Here is a 26,740-nt window from a genome sequence, read left to right on the forward strand (position 1 = left end):
CATTCCTGGTACCAAAAAAAAAAAAACCCCAACCAAAACAAAACAAAAATCCTCTTTAAAAGGCTGCTACATAGCCAGGTGTGGTGACACACATCTGTAATCTCAGCTGCTCAGGAGGCAGAGGCAGGAGGACCAGAAGTATGAGCCCAGCCTGAGCAACTTACTGAGAGATCCTTTCTCAAAAAAAAAGAAGAAGAGATGGGGATGTAGCTCAGCCAGTAACACATGAAGAAAGAAAGAGAGAGAGAGAGAGAGAGAGAGAGAGAGAGAGAGAGAACGAAAGAAAGTAAAAGAAAGAAAGAAAGAACTCTGATTGCCCCACTCCCCAAAATCAGCCTGCTGTGGGCTAAGTGGTAAGTGACTTGCTAAATAAATGGAAGTAGTAGAAGCCCCCATGTTTAGGTTTTTACTGATTCTCGGGCAGTGACCAATGGCCTAGCCACGTGGTCAGACAGAAAGGCAATAAACACATCCTCGCCTATTAATGAGATGCTCGTGTGAGACACAGCCTGTGAAAGTTTAAGGGGTACCTTAAAGTAGGACATCTCAAGGCCCATCAGATAAATGCCCTTCCACATTCCGAAGGTGACTGGTGTCAACAAGCAGATGTCTCTGTGTGCTTAGGTAAGGTGGCCACCTGGATCCATAGAATGAGTAGATGATGGGCCCTGAAGAAATGCAGAGATGGGCTAAACCTAGAAGGCTTCCTCTTACACCCACTCAGACACCAACGCCAATGACTGTTCTGTCGGCTGGCAGAGAACAGACTGCAATGCCTGTGGGGAAGATCCCCGGGGAAGGCCCTGCAGAGAGCGAAGGTAGATCACACCGGACTGATGCCAGTGGCCCTGGGGATTGTAAATGAGTCCTGACAAGAACAGCTGCTCGCTCTTACTCTAGACTGGGCTTTGCATACCCAGTGGTGGATGTGGGTGCCCAAAATACTATTAAAGGATTGCAGTAGAAAATACTGGACCAATTTGGGCCTCTGAATTACATTTCTGTGGACCAAGTGACACATTCTATGGTCCAACCTCACATAGTCACAACATGTTTCATTTCATCTTCAAAGTAACAGTTTAATAATGGTCCAGAAGCAATTCTTTGCTCCTTATTTCTGATAAAGCTTTCCTAACTTCTTCCTTTGGTTCATGACTTCATTCCTTGATATGGTAGAAAAACAAACTCAGCACATTTGACATCTAACAGGTTGGGAGTTATATTTCTCCTATATCACTATGAGCAAGTCCTGATGAGGGATTTATTGAGTTGAATTGACTGCCAGTGAAAAAATGTCTGGGATTGCAGCAAGTCAAGGACACAGAGTCAAAATGGGTCTAGATTGGGCAGGGCAGCTGGGAAAAAAAAAAAAAGGCAGGTGAATGGACCTGGAGGAAGGATTTGGTTGTCAAGTGAAGGGAGGCCCTACAAAGAAAATGGTTTTAAAACTTTTTTCTTTTAAACTCTAGATGAAAACATTGCATTATGGCTTAAGATGTGAAGTATTCCACTCCTGGACTGGCTGGTAGCTTGGTTTCAAATTCTCCCTACACAGAGCAACTGTGAACACAGCCTAGCCTTGTGGAGCCATTGGTTCCTTGCCTCAGTCGAAGGTGATGTCACTGTGTACTCATGTTACGGTGTGTAGATATCCCTCACATTGGAGATGATGTGAGTTTTTAGATTACCAGATGAGGAAGATGAGGGGAGGTTTCTTTTGGTGGATTGAGACGGAAATTGTGGATTGGCAAAGGGCAGCTGTGCTAGCAGTCATGATGTCACCAGATGGTGCTAGATGCCAACAGCTGACACAGCCAATAGCTAGTCACCACCGCTCATACCTATACCAGGTGCTGGTCTTCATTGGCTACTGAGCTCCAGAGCTCTTTGATGCTAACAACCCTGAGTGTTTGAGGCTACTGTTCTATTCACATTACTGTGCTCAGGATAAAGATCTCAAGTAGATCCCAAGCAAGTTTACAGGAACATCAAAACATTTTTAAAAAAACTAAAATTGTGGGCAGGGGATTTAGCTCAGTGGCTGCATCGCCTGCTGCGCAAGTGCAAGGACCTGAGTTCAATCCGTGGTACCAAAAAAAAAAAACTGAAAAACTAAAATTGTATTGTGTTAGATATGGTGGTGGATGCCTGTAATCCTGGCACTTGAGAAGATTAAGGAAGGAAGATCACTGCAAGTCTGAGGCCAGCATAGACTACATAGGGAGTTTAAGGCCAGCCTGAACTACATAGTGAGACTTTGTCTCAAAAATAAAAAATAAATTTAAAAGTTGTATTGTTGGGGCTGGGGGTGTAGCTCAGTGGTAGGGTACTTGCTTGCTGGGCCCTGGGTTCAATCCTCAGTACTGCCAAAAAAAATATTGTGTTGACACATGAACAGGCCCACCAATGGGCAAAGAATATGAACTTGAATAGACTCGATTAATATTAGATACTAGGTTATTATAATAGAGGTATTTCAAACTGGTTGCCAAATATGTTTTTCTTTTGGACAAATATTAATTTTATTATGTTTGATAACTCAGCTCATTTATCTACATAGATATTTAATTTTTAGATAATTATAGATTTACATGCAGATGTAAGAAACAATATAGGGATCTTGTGTGTCTTTTGCCCAGTTTCCTGCTGATCAGTGATTCCCTTTTGACTTGGTGAGCTTATCCTCTTATGTTCCCCATGACTCCAAATTGGATCACAAGGTTTCTAGTTGCCCATGTGTTGGCTTTGTGACATTTTTCTGCCTCTTTTTGGCTCACCATTGTCATACCCACTAATCACCTTAGCATTTAACAATAGCAGTGCTAATTTTAAATTCACACAAGTTCAATATTGTCATGGTGGCTGTTCCAGAGCCTTTTACACTTGATCTTAGCCAAAAGGCCAAGAAGCGATGTTCCAGAGCCTTTTAATTGGCAATCTTGGTTTGACATTTGGAAAGGATAATTAAATATTAAACAGAGGGATCCAGAATCTGAATGAACCTTATATAGTATCATCATGCAATTTTTAAAATAAGATTTCATTTGGTCCCAAGCTCAATAAATCAGTCCGGATTGAACTGGTATGGGGCTCTTTTACTTATATTACAGTGCTTCCCCACCCACTCCCACATCTCTTGTGTCAGTCCCTAGGCAAACCCAGCATCTGATCAACTTCTGCAGAAGCAGCTGTATTCTCTATGTGCAAATAGCCATGTTCCTTTCTTGCTTTATGTTAAAGCAATGAACTCCTTTCCCTGAAAAATGGCTTTATGAAACTCTTCTTGTGCTATCTGTTCTCTGCTTGTTTCCTAAAGCCTATTTTGTCCTCATCTTTGCAATTCTGTATTTGGCCTCAAGTAAGGTTTGGCCAGATGATTCTCAAGATCCCACTCTTCTGCAAGCCAACAAACCTGGTCTCCTATCCTCATCTCCTGAGCACTGATATTGTGAGACTGGTGTTCTGTCCACCAGGCGCTGGTGTTGCCTCTGGTTGTCCTTGCTCCTAAGGTCAATTTCCTGCTCTGGCTTCTGCATCTCCTGCATCTGCCTGTTCCTTGCTGCCAGCTCCTCTTCCAGTGTAGGTGTATCCGGAAACTCTGATCTGGGTTCTCTTCACATGAAAGCCAATCAGTGGTCACTATTACGAATACCTGAGACAATCAACTTACAAAGAGAAAAGAGTCACTTAGAGTCATGAATGTGGAGGTTTCAGTTCATAGTCATTTGCGCCTGTTGCTTTGGGTCTACAATAAGGAAGCAGGTCACGGTGGCAACACATGGTGGAGCAAAACTGTTCACCTCATGATCAGGAAGCAAAACAGTCAAAGAAGGGACTGTGGCCCTATTATCCCCTTTCATTACACTCCCCCAGTGACCTGACGACACTCCACTACCTCCCAACAGCGCTGCAATGGGGACCAAGACTTTAAAGCACTGGAACTTTGGGGGAGGCTCTAGATCCGAACTATAGCAGGATGTCTCATTCTCTCCACAGTTGCTCCCATTCTTTTGACTCTACTCACTAATAATAAGAATGCTGTGGGCTGCTTTTCCTAGAGATGCTTTCCTCTAAAAGCAGGAGGAATCTCTCTTGAGAATAGTATAGAACATAAAGGAAAAACCTATCTAAAGGCAAAATGTTCAGCCTACAAAGCCAAGATAACAGTGGACTGAAAATGTAGGACAAGAGAGTGCTAATTTCGAAGAGAATACTAATTCAGAGACTGAGCTGAAGTCCCTGAGGTCCCTCTAAATCCTCTGAAGGAGAAGCATGGTTATGTTTATCTGTAATTTCAACTACTCAGGAGGCAGGTGAATTACAAGTTCAAGGCCAACCTGAGCAACATAGTGAGACTCTGTCTAAAAACAAGGAAGCAAGCAAACAAACAAACAAATCCTCTGAAGGAAGAGTCAGAGTGTAAAATATCGCTCAAAAACACCTATAATGGAGAATGCAAGCTTTCAGTGCACGCCTCTTCCATCAGCCAGCCCCAGTAGCCCTCCTCTGAGGGTGGGATGCCTGGATGAACACCAGAATCCTCATGAAGACAGATGTTTTAGAAGCTCCGGGGTAATAAAAGAGTACAGGGGACCTGGTGGTATAGCTCAGTGTAGAGCACTTGCCTAGCATGCAGGAGGGTTTGGGTTCCATCCCCAGCACCACAAAAGAAAAAAAAAAAGCTTAGGGAGAACACAGCAATCTCTTTCTCTAAAGGACCTTCTCTTATGCCAAACACCTGCCCTGACCACTCCCTCCTCCAAAATCCACCTATACACCCTGTTGCAGCACTGGGATGAGGGCACTGCAGAATAAAATAACCTCACCCTGACTGTGGTCTCACTGACTGTCTTTATCTTGCCATTAAATGGGCTTCATTTACTTTCTTCCAAGCTTAGCCAGGTGAGAGGACTCTGTTTTGCAAACTGACTTCACATCAGAGTTGCAGAGCTAGGGTTGGGGCTCGGGAGTTGAGCACTTGTGTGGCATGCAGAAGGTCCTGGGTTCCGTCCCCGCACTGCAAAACAGCAGCAGCAACTAGAACAACAGTCTTCTTCACTCAGGACCTCCGTGCTCACGTAGCCGGCACCACCGCTGAGCTGGCGTCCTCACTGCTAAGGCTGCCCGGTGCTGACAAGGCCCCGCGTCACTGAGGTTTGCTGCCTGCAGAGGGCGCTGCAGATAGGAGAGCAACGTTGCTCTTTAATTTTCTCTCTCTAGGGCCAAGCCGAATTCCACAGAGCCACATACAGTGGGGATTTTTGTTTTCTTTTTTCCATCCCCAGTCCGGGAGGAGGCAGGGCTCAAAGAGTAGTCTGTTCTGGGGCAAAGACTGCGTCTGCCTCTCTCCCAAACCAGCCCTGATCAATCCCCTGTAACCGGTCCTTAGATAACGTGGCTGAGAAACCTGAAACCAGAGCCCCGACTCTCATCACGGCCGCCATCCCTGGCTGGAAACTGAGACCTGCCGCTGAGACGCCACAGTGATTGAGTGCTCAAGGGCAAGGCTGGGGCTCCCTGTCTGGGTTTATAGCCTGGACCTATGAATTTACACAAAGAAGGTTTTCAGAAAGTCTGGCTGGGGCTTGAGCACTGGAGCTGTTTTGTGGCGCTCTGCACACGTACTGGGCTTCAGGACCACTGTTCTTCCCTAGCTAAGCCACTAGGTAGGTTAACAGAGCCATGCAGGCCACTCAGCCGGCCGGCCCGGGGCTGCCTGCAATGACCCCTGAGGGGGAGTAGAGTCAACTGCGTTTGAGGCAAGGGAAGGAAAATCCATACTCTTCCCTTCCTTCCTTTCCTCTCTACGTTCCCTTCCTTCCTCCCTCCCTCCCTCCCTTCCTTCTTTTTTTGTGATGCTAGAGTTGGAACCCAGGGCCTTATGCATGCTAGACAAGCACTCTACCACTGAGCTGTATCCCCAGTCTGCCCCACTTCTCTTTTATTAGGGGAAGACATTTTTAAATGAACAGGCTGTAGAGGAGACAGAGCTTCATATGAATGGAAAGTAAGAACATTTTCCATTATTACAAAGTGTTTATCGAATGACTTCTGGGTTGAATGCTATAAGTAGGGTACAGAAGCTGGCTGTGGTGGTACACACTTGTGATCCCAGCATTCTAGTAGGCCAAGGTAGGATGTTCTAATTACTTTCTCATTGTTTGGACAAAATATTCAACACCCACAAATTAAAGGAGAAAAAGTTTATTTTAGCTCACAGTTTATAGAGGTTTTAGTTCATAGACAGCTGGTTCCAATGCCAGGGTGGCATGGTAGAGGAAAAACAGTCCATGGCATGGTAGGCAGGAAACAGTGACCCTTCCTGCTTTCCCTTTTTATTCCATTCAAGCTACAAGCCTATTGGTTGGTGCCACCCACAACTAGGGTTGGTCTTCCCTCTTCAATAAGTCCATCCATACCCAGAACTATGCTAAACCAATCAGTGGACTAATCCAGTATCACATGCCTATGATCCAGTATCACATGCCTATGATCCAGTTACCTCCCTAAAGTCCCACTTGTGAGTGCATGAGGCTTTGTGGGGACTTCTAGACATAAGCCATAACACAGAAGGATTACAAATTCGAGGCCAACCTGGGCAATTTATTGAGACCCTGTCTCAATATCAAAAATAAAAAGGGGCTGGGGATGTAGTTCAGTTCAATTCCCATGACTGGAAAAAAAAATTTTTAATGAAAGATATGGTCAGGGATGAGGATGTAATTTCAGTGGCAGAGTGCTCACCCAGCAAGCTTGAGGCTGAAAAGAATAGACATAGTGGGGCTGGGGATTTAGCTCAGTGGTTCTGCCGCCTGCCTCAAAAGCACAAGGCCCCGAGTTCGATCCCCAGTACCAAAACACAAAACAAAACAAAGAATAGACATAGGAAATGCAGCTTCCCTCAGAGGCCGGGAGAAAATGTTGGGAACAGCCTCAGAGCTGCAGAAGGTGGTGCCAGAGAGCTAAGGCAAGCACAGAAGCTGTCTCAGGGTCATGTCTGTGCAGCCTCCGGAAGAGAAGTGCACCTCTCTGTGCACACTTGCAGGGACCAGTGGGCTGTGTCCTTGGGAGAAGGGAAGGAAGCACCAAGTCTACTCTGAGGTTTGGGCACTACCCTGAAGTGACCATGAGTCACACAGCTCCATTTAGTCATAAGATGTGCACCACAACTTGGGACGGGGCAAGAAGCCTCTTAAGGTTGTAAGTTGTTAGGTCTTAGTTCCAGGTGCAGATCACAGGATGCAGACAAGAGAGACTGTCCTTCTGGAGAATGGTGAGGGAAGAGAAGGTCATTTGAATGGGATGGTGTTTAGTAGTTTATTTTTTCGGTTCTAGGGATTGAACCCAGTAGTATTCTACCACTGAACTATCTCCTCAGCCTTTTTTTTTTTTTTTTTCCTTTTTGAGACAGGGTCTTCCCATGTAGTTCAGGCTGGCCTTGAGCTCACTATGTAGCCCAGGCTGGCCTCAAACTTAGGGCGATCCTCCTGCCTCAGCCTCCTGAGTGCTAGGATTACAGGCATGTGGAACCACACCTGGCCTCAGCCCTTTTCTTTTTTTTTTTTTTTTTGGTACTGGGGATCGAACTTGGGTCTTTGCGCTTGTGCAGCAGGCGGTGGCACCACTGAGCTAAGTCCCCAGTCCTGCCCTTTTCATATTTTGTTTTGAAACAGAGTCTCACTAAGTTGCCCAGGCTGGCCTTTAATTTGTGATCCTAATGCCTTGGCTTCCTGAGTAGCTCGGATAACAGGTGTGAACCAGCACACTTGACTCTGTGTGTGTGTGTGTGTGTGTGTGTGTGTGTGTGTGAGAGAGAGAGAGAGAGAGAGAGAGAGAGAGAGAGACACTGGGGATGAAACCTAGAGCTCCAAGCATGGCAGTCAAGGCCTCTACCATTGAGCTACACTCCCAGCCCCTTGAGTGGAGTTTAGTGAACAGAGAGAGCAAGAAGCAGTGCTTCTGGAAGCCTCATTTAGCTTCTGTTTCAGTGCCAACTAAAGAGCAGTCATGAGTGTTTTTCTGGGGCTGGGAGTATAGTTTAGAAGTGGAGTTATTTGCTTAGCATGAACTAAGGTCCTAGGTTTGCTCTCCAACACTGAAAGAAAAAAAAGGAAAAGAAAAAGAAGAACGCTTTTCACCTGTCCCTAGGTAGGCTTCCCTGCAACAAAGCAAACCCGAGTGGAGGAAAATAATTGGTGTTACTTCGTTGAAAAGCTTGAACAAGCTGAAGTTAATTTTCCTACTTGGATAATTGCCTCTTGTCTTTCTGGGGAATCCTTTTCCCTGAGGGAAGAAGGCAGAAAGAATGGTTGCAATAATTTGGAGGTATTCACACTGCAGACTGGAAGAGGAAGCAAGACTGAGCAGTAGATTGCTGAACTTAGAACTTTAAGACATGCGGTTCTGGTTTGGGGTACCCCTCATGGTCCACCAAGGACTGAGGTTTGAGTAAGTGAGGAAGTCCAAACCCTCAATAGTGAGCTGCCCAGAGCTTTCCTAGCCTGATTTTGACCCTCAGCATAGTACCTCTGCTTTCTCTTCTTTGACTTCATTTGATTGGTTGACTCTCTAGAATGCAGTCTTACACATATTTCTCCAGGGATGGTAAATATTCATCTGTTTTTCAGTCTAATATGCAAAACTGTGTAGGACCACAGATGGAGAACCTAAGGGTTGGGGATTCAATAGAGTTCCAATCATTTTTTTTTTCTTCCTGAAAGAAGGTCCTGACTGCATTAGAAAAAAGAGAAGCAGTCAGTAAGAGGTATTCAGTGATTGTAATCCCAGAACTTGGGAAGGTGAGGTAGGAAGATCATGAGTTCAAGGCCAGCTTTGGAAACTTAATGGGATCCTGTCTCAAAATGAATAATAAAAAGACTAGGGATGTAGCTTCTTGGGTTCAATTCCCATTCAATTCCCAGTAGCACCACACACACACACACACACACACACACACACACACACACACAGAGTATTCAGTGAGGGTTTCCACACTTTCCTGGGAATGATCCCCATAGAAGCAAACTCTGCAGATAGATCAGTCGATGAGTGACTCACAGAAGGAGGCACAGGAGAAAAGCTCTCAATAAAAAAACGGAGCAGGCAGCACTAATGAGGGCGGGGAGGCAAGGGATGAGAATTATCTTGTGGCTGAGTGAGTTACGAATGTGCTAAAAGTGAGCTCAGAGTTTCCAAGGTGAATTTATTTCTCCAGGGGAACTTCCAAGAGAGCCATGTGCCAAGGGGGAATAAAAAGACTCTGGATCTGAAGTTAGAACGCCTGAGTTGGATTCCACTAAGACACATACGTGCCACCTGCATGGCCGTCAGCATGTTATTTAACACCTCTGAGCCCATATTCTTATCTGAATAGTGGTATCAGTGAAACCTGTAGCTCCTATATAAATGATTTCCACAAGTTGAGAGAGATAAATGATTGCTTGTCCCAGTGACCATGGCACTACAGCACTGTTCTTTTTGCTCTTAGGAATTGTCTCAAAGGAAAGGAACTCAGTCTACCATGTCTCTGAGTAAGATGTTGGCTTAATGATGATCCAGAGACACTCATTTATGTATCATTAGAATTTCTACTACCAGAAATCTCCATGAAGTGCATTTGAATAGCAGAGGAGTTTCCAAAATGAAAGAGAAAAGGGAGAATAAAAGTTTGCAGATAAATAGATAGACACAAAAGATCAGGTCAGAGAAAGAGGAGGTCTCTGGGTACTATGGAAAGAGGACCAGCAGCCTTTGTTCTGATTCTACCACTTACCGGTCATGTGAGCTTGGGCAAGTCACTTTGAAGAAACCAAGGATTGGCAAGTTTGCCTCTTACCAGAGAGGATTACTTTCCCTGATGTTGTCATGTGGTTATGAAAAATAAGACACATATAGTAAAGATGAAAAAATGTTCTGTAAGCTCAAAGGTGCTACCTTATAATGTAGATGTCAGGTTTTAGGAAATGGAAAGGGAGGGACAGGGTCACAGGACTTAACTTGGCATCTTTTGTGATCCTTATAGACTAACCAGAAAAAGAATTGCCTTGGATACAGCAGTTCTGCCACATTACCTACAGATTACTAGATACCTAATTATTTAATATTGCTGGGGATTGAACCCAAGGCCTTGTGCATGCTAAGTGTTAACCTTGGCCCAATTCAGACTTGCACTGGCCTCTCTTACAAGGCCTCTGTAACTGGAGGAGAAGAACCTTTGTGGTTTGACCTGCCCTAACTCTGACATCCTTGCCAACCCAAAGACAGTCGTTCCCAATAGCCTTACAGATGTTCCTTTCAAGTACAATCTGTGAGTGAGGGCCATATGTGGGAGTGCAAGAAGACAGTGAAAACCATCAAAGAACTACTGAGTGTCTAGTTAAATCGGCATGACAATGAAGAGACACTGCTGACAATATCTTTGCTATCCAATTGGGCCACAATGAATAGCTCAAGTCTATATACATACCTAGCCCTGGAGCTCAACTGACTGGGAAAGGAATGTAGGTACCAAAATCCAAGTCCTCTCCTGATGTGACATCACTGTAAGTCAAAAAGGGTCAGGCATACAATATGTATGTGTACCAACTCTTCCTGACTAATATATTCATTATGTATCACAAACATATACTAATTAAAAGCAGGCATAGTAATACAGTTAGAAACAATGGAGCTGAGAAAGTCACTCCCTTTCACCCATTTAATTTTAAACAGCACCCTAGGGCCATTCCTCCTTTCACTGTCCTAAGAGAGGTAGAAAATCATATAACAATAACTTAGGAGCTCTCTGATCCTCTATCTGATCCTCTAGGTGAGAGTGCATGCATTGATGATCTCCTACTTAACCCTACTCAAACCTCATTTAAGGTTCATAAATATGTACTACACGTCAAGCATGTAATTAAGACCAGAGTGGATTCTGGGACAAGCATGCATGTTGAGAGCCCCTGAGATTACTCAATACCCTGTCAATCATTCCTGTCAATCACACCTAGAGATCCAGGAGAGGCACCTGGGCTGAGGTGCATATCTAAATTCCAGAAGCCTGAATTGTCTGGGGACTGTTTCTGTTGCTGTGTGCTGTGATCTGTGTGCAGCACTTTTGCTATCCTATCACACTGGCACTGTTTTTTTGTTTCTGCCTGTATTAGTCAGTGCTTACTAGAACTTACACAAATGTATAAGAACTTACAATGGCCACCTTCAGAATCAGGAACGGGAGAGTAAAAAAGGGCTGTGTGCATGCTGGAGATCTAAAGCATCCAGTCAATGGTTGAATGCCTGCAGCTAGGAGAGGTAAGGTGTATAAGGTATATAAGGTGAGGTGAAGACTGGAGGTCCTCTGAAGAAGCAGAAGTGAGACTTCCTTCTTTGTTCCCCTTTTATTCCAGTCAGGCTGCAAGCCTCTTGGTTGGTACCACTCACACTTAGGGCCGGTCTTCCATTTTCAGTAAATCCATTCAGCCATTCCCAGAACTATGTTAATCCAATCAGTTGGACTTTCTTACTCAAGTTGACGAACCAGTTAACTATCACAGGGCTATATCGTTTGTAAGCAAGGACTTGCCCTGAGCACAACTTCCTGTCGTCTTCAATAAATGTAGCTGCTCTTCACTTGCCATTTGGATTGTACGCTTGTGATTCTTTGCCCATCTACTTGGAAGGCTAAGGCAGGAGGAGTTTGAGGCCAGTGGGTGCTACACAGTGAAATTCTATTAAAAAAAAAAATATATATATATATATATGGAGCAAGCAGGGTTTGACTGTGAGGGGTATCTCAGTGCCAAGGATGCAACCACATCAGGAAAGAGAATAGAAGAGGAGGAAAGGAGAGCCACAGAATTCAGAGTATGCAGAGGCTGGAGATGTAGCTCAGTGGTATAGCATTGCTTAGCACACACAGGCCCTGAGCTCCATGCCCAGAACCAAAACAAAGCAAAATAGAGTAGAACTGAGAAGAGGGGCACAAAAACTGAAGGGTGCAGGGTGATCTCTTTCCTCCTCTGAATTTCTTTGCAATTCACTGTTTGGACTGGAAACTTGGCCTTTAAAGTATCTGATTTTGTTGGGTATGGTGGTGCACGCCTGTAATCCCAGATGCTGAGGAGGCTGAGGCAAGAGAATTGAAAATTGGAAAGGAGTTTGGTCAACTTTAGCTTGACTCCATCTCAAAATTAAAATTAAAATTAAAATTAAAGGGGGTGCTGAGGATAGAGCTCAGTGGCAGAAAGCCTTGTTTGCCATTGCTGAAAAAAAAGTCTGATTTCTTTTTCTGTGAATATCTTTTTTTCCTCAACTAAACAGCACATTTCTTATTTTATATCTCTACCAGTTACTTTGAGCATTTAGTTAAATGAACTGGTTGTAAGAGTCGTCTTGGGAGGGCCAGTCTCCTGGAGAGTCATGGTAGGGCTGCTGCCTGTCTCCCCGACAAAGTGCTGCAAATGACTCTGCCTAACACCCAGTTGTGTGGCTTCCAGTGAGAGACAGACTCTGGTTAAAGGGGCCCAGGTCACTTCCCACGTGACAGCTGTACTTGTATATGCTCACATGCCTACGGTGGACTTCCGAAAGAAGGACTTAAAAAATTCCCAAATCTGTAGCTTTGGATTTTTTGTTTTATTGTGATAGGGTCTTGCCATGTAGTTCAGGCTGGCCTAGAACTCTCTATGTAGCCCAGGCTGGCCTCAAACTCACTTTGATCCTCTTGCCTCAGCCTCCAAGTGCTGGGATTACAGGCATGCGCTACCATGCCTGACCTCCAAATTTGTGGCTTTGGAACGTCACAGATTTCCCAAGTGTTACTACTAAATAGTAGTCTTTTGGATCTACACGGGAGATGTTTGCTCAAAGTGCTACCCTCCTCAAACATTACTGAGTGCTACATTTTACTAGGAGCCAGGAATGCGAAGTTCCCACTTTTGAAGCCTGTGTTAGTTACTTTTCTTTCCTTGCTGAGGCAAAATACCTGACACCCAAAGTTAGAGGGGAAGGGGTTTATTTGGCTTATGGTTCAAAGAGGTTTCAATCCATAATCAGCTGGCTCCAAGGCAGGGTGCCAGAGGGGCAACAGTTCTTAGTGGAGGAAGACAGCAGAAGCAACAAGAGACCTTAACAGCGTCTTTCTGCTCCTTTTATCCTGTCCAGACTTCCGTGATTCGGGCAGTGCCTAACCAATCACTGTGTGGTTTACTAATCACATGCCCTTAATTCCAACATCACACACTCTAGATTCAGTCCCACCTTAAAACTGCATGACGCTTTGGGGGGACATCTAGACACAAGCCATGACAAGCCTTCTGGTGAAACTGAGAAAACAAAGTTCATATTTAAAGTTAAGTCTCAATATGGAAGATAAATGACAAGTTCTACTACATTTCCAGGAGGAAGGCATTGTTGAGGACAGGGTTGCCCCAAGAAAGCTTTCTTTTACTTTTTGTGGTATTGAGGATTGAAACCAGGGCCTTGTGAATGCTAGGCAAATGCTCTAGCACTGAGCTACATCCCTAGTCCTTTTTATTTTTTATTTTGGATTCAGCTAAGTTGTCCAGGCTGATATCAAACTTATGATTCTCTTGTCTCAGCCTCAGTAGCTGGAATTACAGGTGCGGAGCTCTACACTTGGTTCAAGAAAGCTTTCTAGACCCTGAAATGTACTTAGAGAAAGGGTTAAACTTGATCAATTAGAAAAGAAAACGTGGGAATGTAGCTTAGAGGTAAAGTGCTTGGGTGAGTCTTTGGGTTCAATCCTCAGTACCATTTAAAAAAATGCCTAAAGCAAAGTATGCTGGAGGGCTGAGAATAAAACTCATTTTAGTTGGGGTAGGTTTCATAAGGTTATATAAAGATGGAGAATGTTTTAGAAGTCCTTGAATTAGATTTATAGTTTGTATTTAATTTAATCAATTTATGTTTCTGGTACTGGGATTGAACATAGGACTTTTGCGTGGAGCCACATTCTTGTTCATTTTTATTTTTAAAATTTTGAAACACAGTCTCTGCTGGGGTCAAACTTGTGATTGTCCTGCCTAATACAGTCTGCATTTTAGTCAGTAAGCACTGGGAAGCCATTGAATATTTTTGAGCAGGTATGTGGACACATCAGGATTTTTTTTTGGTACTGGGGATCGAACCCGGATCCTTCCGCTTGCAAGGCAGGCGGCGGAACCACTGAGCTAAATCCCCGGCCCCTAACATCAGGATTTTATTAAGGCCATCTGGAGACAGAGGAGACAGTGGCAGGGTTAGTGTGGCAGAAGGATGGAGCTAGGCGGGCTGTTGGGAAAAGTTATAATAGTCCAGTAGAGACTATTGGATATTAACTGCCAACCAAGGTGGAGAAGAGAGAAGGCAAATATAGTATTTAATTCTGTGGACCTCTATTTTGTCAATATTTGCATGATATACACTTGATTTGAAGATGTCCAGGGACATTTTCGATCTTCCATCTTCTCCACAGTCTTACCTTTTTCTCCAGGCAAGAATGGAAAAGAAAACTGTACTGTCACCTGCTGAATGACCTCCAGCAGCTCCTTTGGACTTCACTTATCTCATTTAAGTGAGATAATAATGGTCTACTTCCTGAAGGTCAGAATTGGAATGCAGACTATATAAAAAGCCACAGTCTTCTCAAGTCCTTCTCCCCTCCCCTTTGTGCTGAGGATTGAACCCAGAGCTTCCTGCATGGTTTAAGCAGGTTCTTTACAACTGAGTACACCCTTAAATCCTTTTTTGGGTTTTTAATTCTTCTTCAGAACTCTCCAACATCTATTCTCTCCCAACTGCTATTCCATCCCAGAATGGGAGAAAACTACTTGTTAGAGTCCCCTGGGGCCGTATGACTTCCCCAGTGCCTCTCAAACGGGAGACTGAGGCAGGAAGGAAGATCTTCAAACTGATTTGGCTGAATTAAATGTTCATTGCCTCTCAACTAATATGTCTACTCTTGGTTCCCAAGCAAGGAACCTGTATGCAACAAAAAGCCCTGAAGCCACACAGGGGTCACCTAAACCCCAACTGGCCTCTACTCCACTTTTCTGCTTGGGACAAACACCCTCAAGCGCCTGGGCGATGACTCGGTTTCCCTCGGTCAGAGTCGAGAGCACAACTCGTCCCCTCCCTTCCGCCTCCACCCGTCCCCAGTCGGCGGTGGCACGGGTGACCTGTTGCCCCGCCCCCTCTGGCTGCCCGCTGGGTCCCGAGGGGCTCTTCCCAGTCCCCGGGCTCCTCGGAGGCGGAGCCCACCTGCGCCGGGGCGGGGCCTAGGCGGAGGCGGGACAGGTGGGGTGTGAGCCAGCGCCGGAGCTGGAGGAGGAGAGGGGAGAGGCAGGAGGGCGGGCCCTAGGGAAGCTATCCCCTGGGCGCGAGTGAGAGTGAGCACGAGCAGGGAGGGAGGGAGGACGAGAGCGACGAGGAGAGGCGTGGAGCGGAGAGCCGGAGCCGGGCGCGGAGGACACTCGGGGAAGAGCAGACGTGCGAGGCGCCCGGCAGCCAGGGGCCCCCGCGAGCGGAGCATGAGCGGGCGCCCCGCGGCAGCGCGGCCGGGGGACACGGCCTCGGCGCAGCCCTGAGACGCCGGGCCGGGCCGGGCTCGGGGCGCCGGGGCGCGGGGCCCGGCCGGGGCGGGGCAGGGCGGGGGCAGCAGCCCGCGCTGGCGGGGCCTGGGCGCTGCGCCATGGGGAGCCCCCGGGCCGCGCCGCTCCTGCTGCTCTTGCGCCCGGCCAGGCTGCTGCGGAGGCGCTTCCGGCTGCTGCTGCTGCTCGCCGTGGTGTCTGTGGGGCTCTGGACGCTCTATCTGGAACTGGTGGCGTCGGCGCAGGTCGGCGGCAACCCCCTGAATCGGAGTAAGTAGCCCCGGGGGTGAGGGCGCGCCCCGCCGGGGGACCCGCCTCTCCGCCCAGACCCCGTCCAGGTGCCCGCTCGCGGAGAGGGCGCGCGAGGGCTGCGGGGCACGAGCCGAGCTCACCGCCGGGCCTGCGCCGGGCCGAGGGGGGCCGGGCCGTCCTCGGGGCTCCTCACTTCTCCCTGGGGGTGCCTGGCCGAGGCGCCGGCGGTGCTTGGGCCCTTCCCACCGCTCCGGGCTCGCGGCTGCGTTTGCTCGCCGACTTGGGGTCCGGGTCCGTGATGCCTTCGGCCGGCTGCGCCGAGGCCGCGCGCTCCCGGCGGCGGGGCCCAAACTTTGCCGACCTCCTTCTCTGCGCTCGCTGCGTTTCCTCTCCTGCTGCGTCTTCGGCGATTCTCTTCTTAGCCTGACTTCTCAGAGCGACCTTGTCAGCCCAGCACCCCTACTAACCCCGTCTTCTAACGCCGGGGCTCCCACCTTTCCGCTGAGCCGCGTCCTCTCCTCTTCCCGGCCGCTTTCTGCTAGTTTTCTGAAGCCTTCCGCGCAAAATCTGCCGATTCTACCAAACTTTCCAGACCCTGCCCTGGCGACAGTAGGCGGCAGTGGACAGGGCAGTGGGTAGATTCCTACTTCCATCTTAATTTCACCAAAGCCACTTGGGTGTTTCCGTGCCTCAATTCTTCTAGGAAAACGGGAGAAAAAGTCTCTTTTTTACTAAAAAGTAAGGGTGGGCCGCCAAGTGACTTTCAGTGTATTTTCGATGGGCCTAACAAAGTAAAAGGTCATTGGAATAGCTTGGAAGGGGGTGATTTCAAGAACTCCAGGTGCCCTTCCCAACCTGAGGGGCAGCAGGTTCAGGGTTCTGAAGCTCTGGCTCCCAGGCTTCACTTCCCCTTTCAGGAAACTCGAGGAGAGATGTGTACTTGTGTCAATTCCTCTCCTAGAGTAGGGTGTGGTGCTTTGCCTACTGTGGCCAAAAAGAGGGAATTACTAGGGACAGTAACAGCTGGATCAGGTTAGAGGCGTATATTTATGGCGTAACCTGTCTGTGGCAGTGAGTTGGCTGACTGGCCCTACCAGGAGTTAGCCGAGGATTCAAAGAGGGTAGTGACAGCTTCTTAAGAAAAGGAAGAATTTAGTCTACCACACCTCTAAGGTTCCATTCAGTCTGGATGCTAAGATTTTGTGGCCGCTGGAGGATGGCTTCGCTCAGCCAGGGTTGCACAGCTCTGCATAGGAAGAGTCTTCTTCCAGGGCCCCAGCCTGCCTTCTCGCAGCTAACCTTCTCCCTCCCCTGAGTCTTTCTACTTCTCCTCATCTTGGCCACTCAGTCCCAGGTGACTGGGCTCAGTTGAGTGTGTACAGGTGAGAGGCCTTTAAAGGACTCCGGGGGATCCTTTGCACACATTGAAGATAGAAAAACTCCAGCTTTGTGACACTGAAGTCACTGACATCCTTCCCTCTCCCTGCTCACCATTTCTTTTGCCCTGGTGAGCTTTTTCCTCCAAGTCTGGACTCTCTTGTATGGAGCCTCCAGTCTGAGCCATCAGCACTTGGATCTGCTGGGTTTACCTCCTGGTTAAGTCTGATTTGGTCCTCTTGTTCAGTTTCTTTTTCCAGACCAAACCTTCTCCAGAAAATCGTTCCCAGCTTCCTGTTCTAGAACTGGCTGTTACTCTGTGACTTTTAACAAGAGACTGAACGTGGACACTGATGGGTCACTTGTTTCTTTATCTCAGCCTCCTAGAACCCTGAAATTCATCTGCTGAGACTATGACCTTCTCTTTCTGGATTTTTCAATGGGATGAGATTCAGGCAGTGGCTTTGATTTTTACCTTCTTGTCTCCTTTTTGTTGTTGTTGTTAAGAAGACCTGGGGCTGGGGCTGTAGCTCGGTAGTACAGCATACTGGGTTTCATTGCCAGCAATAAAATAAAAATACAGAAGAAGAAATTGTTGCCCAGACATCTTACATCAGAATTTCCTCTGTCTTATAGGTCATATGCCCAGCTCAGAGCTATTCCTCTGGAGGGACAGTGGGGGAGGAGGAACTAGGAAAAGAGGCAGGGAAGAGGGTACATCTGAGCATACTGGTAGCAGAGTAGTAAAACTGCCCCTCCAGGACTCTATCCAGGGCCTTGACCTTAGCAACTGGAGCCCCATTTTGGCCCTGCTTTCCAGCAAGCCACCCTGGCTCCTCTCTCCAGCAGTCTGTGCCAACTCACTCTACCACCAGCTTTCCTGTCATCTGTAGGGCCAGCCTGCATTGCCCAGAACCCCTCATTTGCTGGTCCCTATGCACTGATCTAGTGCTGGAAGAGATGGCAGTCCCAAACTCCAGGGTGGTAAAGTAATGACAGGGAAGCATGCTTCTTGCTTTTTTCGTGAAATAACCCAGTAGTTTAAGATATGGATGGTGTGCAATTTGGGCTCCATGTGCAAAAAAAGATACAACCACAACTGGGTTAGCTTCAGAGGAAAACAACCCAAATCATTAACACATAGTAAATGGCCCTTTTGGATAAAAGAATTAGGGCTGTTCACTCACTTATTTATGCAAATATTTGTTAAGTGCATACTAGAAAAGACATTGTGCCAGACCATTTAGATATGATGGTCAGGATATAGTTTCTGACTAGGAGGGGGCAAGATGCATCTATAAACATAACTAGAATACAAAATAGTCATCAAGTTTTCCAAATGTAGAACCTAGATATTGCTGTGACACTTCTGGAAATGCAGCACAACTCTTTCAATTCATTTCACCAAAGTGGGACATTTGGGGAGATCTTAAGGTGCCTAGTAAGATTTTGATAAATTACAGAAAGAAGACTATTCCAGGCAGAAGGAGCAGATGAACAAAGAAAGACCAACATTACCGTTTGGGAACATTGAATAACTAGGATTGGTGAGACAGAAGCCATGAAGGAGACTATAGGATGATGTGAAAGGCTTTGAATAACAATTCAATTGAATAACAATTGTAAGGTGTGGCATTTAGTCCATAAAAAGTAGGAAAACCATTGAAAGTTTTAAGGTGGGATGGCATTGTTGAATGGAACAGTGAAGGATAATAGTAAAACTATGTAACAACAAATGGTGGTGCTGGAACAGGCTTCAGAGTCATGATCCTCTTGCCTGAGCCTCCTGAATGCTGGGGTTTTTGTTCACCACTCCTTCTGGCCAACAGTAACTCTTTAGTTCCTGGGTTGTAAAGCTGCCCTGGGAGGTTGGGTGCAGTGGGACTTGTTTGTAATCCCAGTACTCTGGGAGGTGGAGGCAGGAGGATTGCAAGTTTGAGCTCAACCTGGGCAATTTAGCGAGACTTTGTCTCAGAATATAAAATACAATAAAAAAAAGGGAATCCTGTCTCAAAAAAAATAACGCGCGCGCGCATGCGCACACACACACACACACACACACACACACACACAAAAGGAATCCAGTGTGAATGCTCTGCATTCAATTCTCAGTACTAAAAAACAACAGCAAAAACTGCCCTAGGGATAGGTCATGGTTGTTCAGAGGACCCGGGGCCATATTGTATACAAACATGTGCCTAAGTGTTTTAGTATTTTAATAACTGATGTAGCTGTACTGGTGTGTCCTGGCTGAAAAGCAGTCCAGTAAAGAGAGTATTGCTGGAAGTTAAAGCCTCTCCATTGAGGCAGGTTTTAACATGTTATGCCCATTTGTTCAGCTTGGATTAGCCAAGGTTCTGAAGCCTGAAGGCAGAGGTCTGGACTAAACAGGCTTCTAAGTTCTTTGTTCTATAATTGATCTATCCCTGAGACCAACTTGATGTTTCTATGCAAAGGCTCAACTGAGGAGTAGTTTGCACTCATGTCCTTTCGGATCTCCCAAAGCTGGGTCTGGAATGTCCCTGTTGAAGTGTCAGCCTTAGATGCTGGACTCTCACACCTAGAAACTAATTGGCTTTTTCTGCCTTATGCCTGTACAGCCCCTCTCTGTCTATATTGCATCTCCCTGGGTGGCCTTCTGATTGCTGATGGCTGTGAGTGGGTGAGGGAGGCACACCCATAGATGTCAGGCAAGCTCATCAGCTCTGGGTCACCTCGGCCATTCTACTTTGGAAGGCATACAAACCCTCCAGTACAGAGGTAACAGGACAGAGCAGTAATCTGAGATACAGGCAGGGAGGGGGGAGAACAAATGAGACAGATGTTTGGGTAAAGGAGGGATAGTGTGGCTGAGAGTCGAAACTCAGAGCAGGGGCAAGCACAGCTGCTTCCTCTGGTCTCTGCAGGCTGGAAGTAAGTCTCTTGCAGCCTGGACAAATGGCTTCTCTTTCCCTGGAACCTCAGGCTCTTTTTCCCTCGTCCTATTTACCTCTCTGTACACTGACGCTTATTTATTTCACCTGGCTGCTGTGTGCGTCTTCAAATTAATATTCAATTCTGGGCACATACTAGGCACTCGCATAAGTGCCTTGTGGTTATGAACAGTCAGCTCTGAATTTCCAGGCACCTCATATTTTCCACCAACAGATACTCTGTTTATCAGTGACTGAACCAAGAATAGAACCTAGGAATTCTTGTTCCTTGTACCATCATGCATATAAACAACGATAGCCTCTGAATATAAATGTGAAAGGTAAGAATTAGGCCATCAAGGCTTTCTCTCTCTCTTTTTTTTCTTAGCAGTGCTGGAGATTGAACTCAGGGTGTCATGCATGCTAGGTGGGTGCTTTTCCACTGAACTATTCCCCTATCCATTTTTAAATCTTATTTTGAGATAGGGTCTCACTGGTCTTGAACTTACTGTCTTCCTGCCTCAGTCTACGAGTAGTTGGGATTACAAGTGTGTACCACTGTGGTTGGCTCAGCAGTGCTTTGTTAGAACTGTGCTTCCTTTGGGCTAGCACCGCCTAGAACAGAAATGCAAGGTGAGACAAGAGACTGTATCCATGTTTGGTGTATCCCCTTTTCTGGGTCTCTTCAGTCCCCGTTCTGATGTCTCCCCAGCATCTCAACAACACATTTACTGTCTTCATCCTGCTCACCACCCAGGGATCCTGAGGTCCCATTCTCCTGGCTGCCAGCTGCTTCCTGTCCTGGGAGTCGTTCAGATCCCCTGCATGGTTAGCCCTGCAGCACAAGGTCTGAAATAGCTGCTTCTTTGCTGGTTTCAGGAGAGGCTGGTAAGTGCACTGCAGTAATTTTCCAGGCCGTGGTGCCTGTGTTGCCCTAGTGCTGAGCTCTATGGAGCGGAGCAGAGCAGAGCAGCGGCCATAGCAAGTTTGCTTTGGGAGGGAGCCTGTTCTTGGAGTCAGCCACTCACTCTAGCCTGCACTGAGCTCTACCCATCTCAACAACTCCCCTTCTTTTATTTTCTATGGATACTTTTCCTTCTATCTAAAGATGATGAGGTCTGATCTAGGCTAACTACCGGTGTACATTTAAGCCTTTAGACAATCCTGCTTTGACCTTGTAATACACATAACTAGCAGATTTATAGGTTAGCTCATATAAAATAAAATAAAATAAAGTAATACTACTGAAGGAGCTGAGAATAGTTTGGATTGTTTATATAAAGGATATTGGGCTGAATTACTGTGTTATGTATTCTGAGCAAAGCATGACAGATAGGTTCTTTAAATTTTTACACTCTCAGGTTCTGGTTTAAATACTGGAAGTCTCCATTAGATAAACAAAAATGGATGTTTTAATTATTTATTTTTTGCAGTATTGGGGATCAGACGCAGGGCCTCAAACGTGGTAGGCCAGTATTCTACCACTGAGCTGCATCCTCCGTCCACCCTCTCCTTTTTTTAAACTCTTGGGCTCAAGTGATGCTTCTGACTCAGTCTCCTGAGTGCTGGAACTACAGGTGCATACCAACATGCCCAACTCCCAGTCCTCTGGTATTTTAGTATGTGCTAAGGTTTGTTTTTTAGTTTGGTAGGCTTGTTTTTTACTTTTGTGCTGGGATTGGACTCAGGTCCTTGTGCCTGCTCAGCACACGTTGTACCACTGAGTTACAGTTGATTTTTTTCCCCTTAGCTATGAAAGTCCTGTCAGGCACGGTGGTGCATGCCTGTAATCCTAGTACTCAGGAGGCTGAGACAGGAGAATTGCTATGAGGCCAGCCGGGGCTACATAGTGAGTTCAAGGCTAGCTTGAATTACAGAGTGAGACCCTGTCTCAAAAAAAAAAAAAAAAAAAAATCCTGATACTAACCAACTTTTTTGGAAAATAAGTATCCAAATTGTCCTTTTGGTCTTTCTGTGGTTTTTTTTAAACTTTTTATGGAAGTATCTGAGTACAGAAAAAGTGCTCATAGACACGTGTACAACTTGATGAACATTTTCCAGAAACTCGCGTATCTGTGTAACGCACATGTTGGGAAGAAGTGTGACCAGTACCCCTGAAGCTCCTGCGTGGGTTTCAGTCACTACCTTCAGTCACTGCCATCAGCATACATTGGTTTGGCCTATTTTTTATATCATTATAATAGAATTATACACTGTAATTTATTTTTAAAATAATCTTTGTGATTACTGAAAATAATGCATGTTCATTATTCCAGATGACAGCCGTGTTTCTGGACCACAGTAACCCCTATAAAACTACTTTTTTGTATGTTAACCATCTTAGCTGTGGCCAAGGAAGAGCACGGGTCTGACTGTAAGATAGAGATCTGTGAAACTCCAGTTGAGCTGCTGCAAGGATGCATTAGGAATTGTTGATTGTTCTGTGCATGAGAATTCCCCCAAAAATGTTTCTTCAGATCTTTTTTTTTTTGGTACTGGGGATCAAACTCAGGTCCTTGCGCTTGCGCAGCAGGAGAGGAAACCACTGAGCTAAATCCCTGGCCCCTCTTCAGATCTTGATATCAGGAATATCTGTGCTTCTTTTGGCCAGTTTAATTTTTATTGGTCACTTATATTGCACAAATGCTTGTTTTTCCTTTTGTATTGGTAGCTAGAAACCTTTAGAACTCAATTATTTTTCCTGCTTGGAGAAAAATATGAGATTTTATGATCTGTATTTGATGTGTGTGTGTGTGTGTGTGTGTGTGTGTGTGTGTGTGTGTGTGTGTGTGTGTGTGGTGCCAGAGATCAAACCAGGGCCTCGTGTATGCTAGGCATGTGCTCTGTCACCGATCTACATCCTCAGCTTTTGATCTGTATTTTTCTGGTGGTTTTATCCCTATACCTTCTTTTCTCTTTTTCTCTTTTTGATGGGCCTGAGGACTAGATTCAAAGCCTTCTCACTGAGCTACAGTACATCACCAGCTCTTTATTATTTGGGGGCGGGGGTTCACAGTCTTGCTAAGTCACTAAGTTGCCCAGGATGGGTTTGACCTTGAGATCCTCCCATCTCAGCCTCACAAAGTGCTAGGAATACAGGCATGTGCCATGACAGCTGGCTACCCTTTTTCTTTCACAATTGCTTATAATTTATGTCATCTTATATCCTATAGACCTTATAAACCACTTTAATTTTTTCTGGACCAAATCAAGGCATAAAAGAAATCAGTAGCTGGGCATGGAGGCACATACTTGTAATCCCAATTACTTGAGAAAGCTGAGACAGGAGGACAGCAAGTTCCAGCCTATTCTGGGTAACTTAGAGAGACCCCTTCCCAAAATAAAAAATAAAGAGACTTGAGAATAGATCAGTGATCAAGTAGCCCTGTTTTTGATCTTCAGTACTAATAAAAACAAAAACAACTCTAAGAGCTGGAAAATTATTTGCCTTTTTTTTTTTTTTTTTTGGTGGTACTGAAGATTGAACCCAGGGATGCTATACCACTGAGATACATACTTGTCACTTTTTATTTTGAGACAGGGTCTCACTAAGTTGCTAAGTTGCCCAGGCTGGGCTCAAATCTGTAACCCTCCTGCCTCAATCTTCCTGGGATTACAAATGTGAGTTACCATGCCTGATTTTTTTCCATCTTTAGTTAGGGTAACTGAAAAGTTGAGTGCCATCCAAAAGTAAATCTCACCTCTTTCTGTATCAAAAGACTATCAAAAACTTGGAATTTAGTGACAGATGTTGGGGCCTGAGCACTGTTGTTAAAAAAAGAATGACATAAACACATGACAAATTCAGTAAAACTTGGGGAATCCCTGACACTCCTGATGAAACAAGTCAGTGGTTGGCCAGGAAGACCAGAAGTCCATTTGTCATGTGGGCATCACCCTGCCTGACCAGCCAGAATGAATACCCTCAGAGCAACAGGGAGACTGTGAACTGTAAGATCGGTGCCTGTTGCCTGGCCTCAGCGTACGGATGCAGAAAGTCACAAACATTAGCAATCCAGCCCCTTTGTTAACAGTGAGAAAGTAGGCCCAAGGAAGAGCTTCTTCTACTCATTTCTTTTTCTTTTTCTTTTTTTTTTTTTTTTTTTTGAGACAGGGTCTCACTATGTAGTTCAGTCTGGCCTCAAACTCATGGTGATCCTCCTGCCTCAGCCTCCTGAGTGCTGGGACTGTACCAGTTGCTTGGCAGAATCTATAGTTGTGTCCTACTTCATAGCAGGTGACATTGTGTTTTGGAGCATCAGGTCATGGGCAGAGGACCCAAGGAAGGGAAAAGAAAAAGAAATGTGGTGGTAGGAGAAGCGAAATGGCATTTCAAGGGATTTTATCTGGAAATGCCCAAGAAATTGATATATATATTTTTTTTGGAGGGGGGGAGCAGGTACCAGGGATCAAACTGAGGACCTTGTGCTTGCAAGGCAGTTGGCAGCACCACTGAGCTAAATCCCTGGCCCCTAAATTGATGTATATTTTATTTTATTATTATTATTTTTTGCTTAAATTCTTTTATTGGTACATTTATGTTTTTTAAAATTTTTAGTTTGCAAATCTGGAATGGTTGCAGAGGTGACTCATTTTAAAAGTTAAAGCAAAATGTTTCTGGAGCATTTACATTTTTTTTGTGTGGGGTACTGAATGGAATGAAAACACTGATGGTTCTTAGGAAAAGAGGGCAGGGTTCAATTCCAAGCTCTGTTATGGGACCTTAGATTGGGTCCTTATCTCTTTCCGAGCCTCAGATGCTTCATCTGGGTTATGGCGTTAGAACACCTTCCCTGTAGAGCTTTTCTTACAAGGTTTAGTGAGCCCCCCACACAGTGGGTGCCCAGTTAGATTTTATAGACTCAGGGAATTTTATAGGAGCTCAGGGAATGTTGGTTCCCATCTCTTCCCCATAGGAGTTTACGGTCTGGTTGGGAGTGGAGAAGGGCAAGGCAGGTGGGCACCTGTGAATAGGTACATTTCTTAACTGGCCTTTTGGCTAGTGCTGGTTCACCTTCAGAGTCCACAACACAGCTGCATCCAGCCCCTAGCACTTGGTAGGTGTGTTAGTCACTTTTTTGTCTCTGGGACAAAATACCTAACGCCTACACCTTAATGGAGGAAAAGTTTATTTTGTTTCATGTTTTCAGTCCATGGTTGGCTGGCTCCAAGGCAGAAATGGAATGGTGGAAGGGCCTGTTGAAGGATAGATGCTCATCTCATGGTAGCCAGGAAGCAGAGACAGAAGGGAAGAGCTGGGGAAAAGAATACATACTTTTAGGTCATACTACTAGTGACCCCTTCCTCTGACCGAGTCCCACCTCTTAACAGCACATTCAGCAATGAACTCATCAGTGGATTAGCCCACCAATGAGTATAGTGCCTCCGTGACCCAGTTACCTGCCAAAAGCCCTACCTCTGAACATGAGTCATTTGGGGGGAGATTCTAGATCTGAACAATAATATCAGGCCATCCAAGCCCAGCCCCTGCTACCAAACATACATTCTTCAACCACTCTCTTTTTCCATGATCAGCACTGCTTCTGTCTCTCCATCCCTATCCTAGGCAAAGATTTCCTTTGGGGATAGGGGTAGGTTAGAAATCATGCCAAGAGAGTATGTAAAGGTGCATATCTCCAGTGATGAATGTCATTACATTGTACACCTAAAATGTACCAATAAAAGGATATACAAAAAAAAAGAAAAAGAAATCATGGATTTTGCTAAGAATGAGATATTTTGGGAGATCTACCAGGGTATAAGAGCATGGCATTTAGGAAAGACTAAGTAGCTTGTCCCTTTGCAGCACGCCCTTGAGTGTACTCTAAAGATTTCAGGGACTGGGTTAAGGTTTGGATCATAAATGTCCCCTAAAAGTATATGTGTTAAAGGCCTGGTCAAAAGTGGAACCTTTTAGGGACTCTGATCTCATCAAAAGATTAATTCATTTATGGATTCAAAGCTTAATGGATTTGGGGGAGGGGTTTTGTTGTAAAAGCAAGCTCTCTGCTTCCTGGTCCCCATATTCTCCAGCCATTATATTCTGCTTCACCACAGGCCCGGAAACTCCAGAGCCAAGTAACCAGGGTCTGAAGCCTTTGAAACCGTGAGCCAAATCTTTCCTCAGGTGTTTTGTCACAGCAGTGGGAAGCTGACTAACATAGACTAGAAGGTGGGACCATTAGGCAGGTAGTTACCTTCGTTTACATCTTAGCTCTACAACTGGCTTACCGTGGAGAGTGGATTAGATAAAATAAATTAGTTTTATATGATTAAAAACATGAGATTAATAGAATATTTTAAAAGGGACCTAACGTTTGAAATAGAACCAAATAAAACTTTTTAGGACTTGTGAAAAAATTTTGAGACAAGGTTTCACTAAGTTGCCTAGGCTTTCTTCAAGTCGTGATCCTCCTGGCTCAGCTTCCTGAGTGGCTAGGATTACAGGCATGTGCCACCATGCCAGGCTTTTTTAGTTTCTTCATGTCTGTTTCCTCTTCCTTCTCTCTCTCTCCCTCCTCCCCACTGTCCCTTCCTTCCTTCTTTCTATCTTTTATACTGGAGAGTGAACCCAGAGCCTTTGCACTGAGCTACATCTCCAGCCTTTTTGTTTTAATTTTGAGTTAGGGT

The 26,740-nt window shown here is 45.6% G+C and overlaps 1 protein-coding gene across 2 annotated transcripts in view; it reads left to right on the top strand.

Moving 5' to 3' along the window:
- The first annotated feature begins 15,331 nt into the window (after window positions 1-15,331).
- The window catches only part of B4galnt3 (beta-1,4-N-acetyl-galactosaminyltransferase 3), a 99,570-nt gene continuing 88,161 nt past the window's right edge, over window positions 15,332-26,740 (top strand). Inside the window, exon 1 of one of the 2 annotated variants that reach the window (XR_015440769.1) lies at window positions 15,332-15,839. Coding sequence is in view for 1 of the 2 variants with exons in the window: in XM_004837568.2 (XP_004837625.2) it covers window positions 15,671-15,839 (169 nt within the window). In the remaining variant the exon portion in view is untranslated. The remainder of the gene's footprint in view (window positions 15,840-26,740) is intronic. The other variant, XM_004837568.2, reaches the window with a different exon arrangement.

This window comes from Heterocephalus glaber, unplaced genomic scaffold (assembly GCF_053883595.1).
Source record: "Heterocephalus glaber isolate CG9 unplaced genomic scaffold, H.glaber_assembly_v1.0 deba00000281, whole genome shotgun sequence".
NCBI lineage: Eukaryota > Metazoa > Chordata > Mammalia > Rodentia > Bathyergidae > Heterocephalus > Heterocephalus glaber.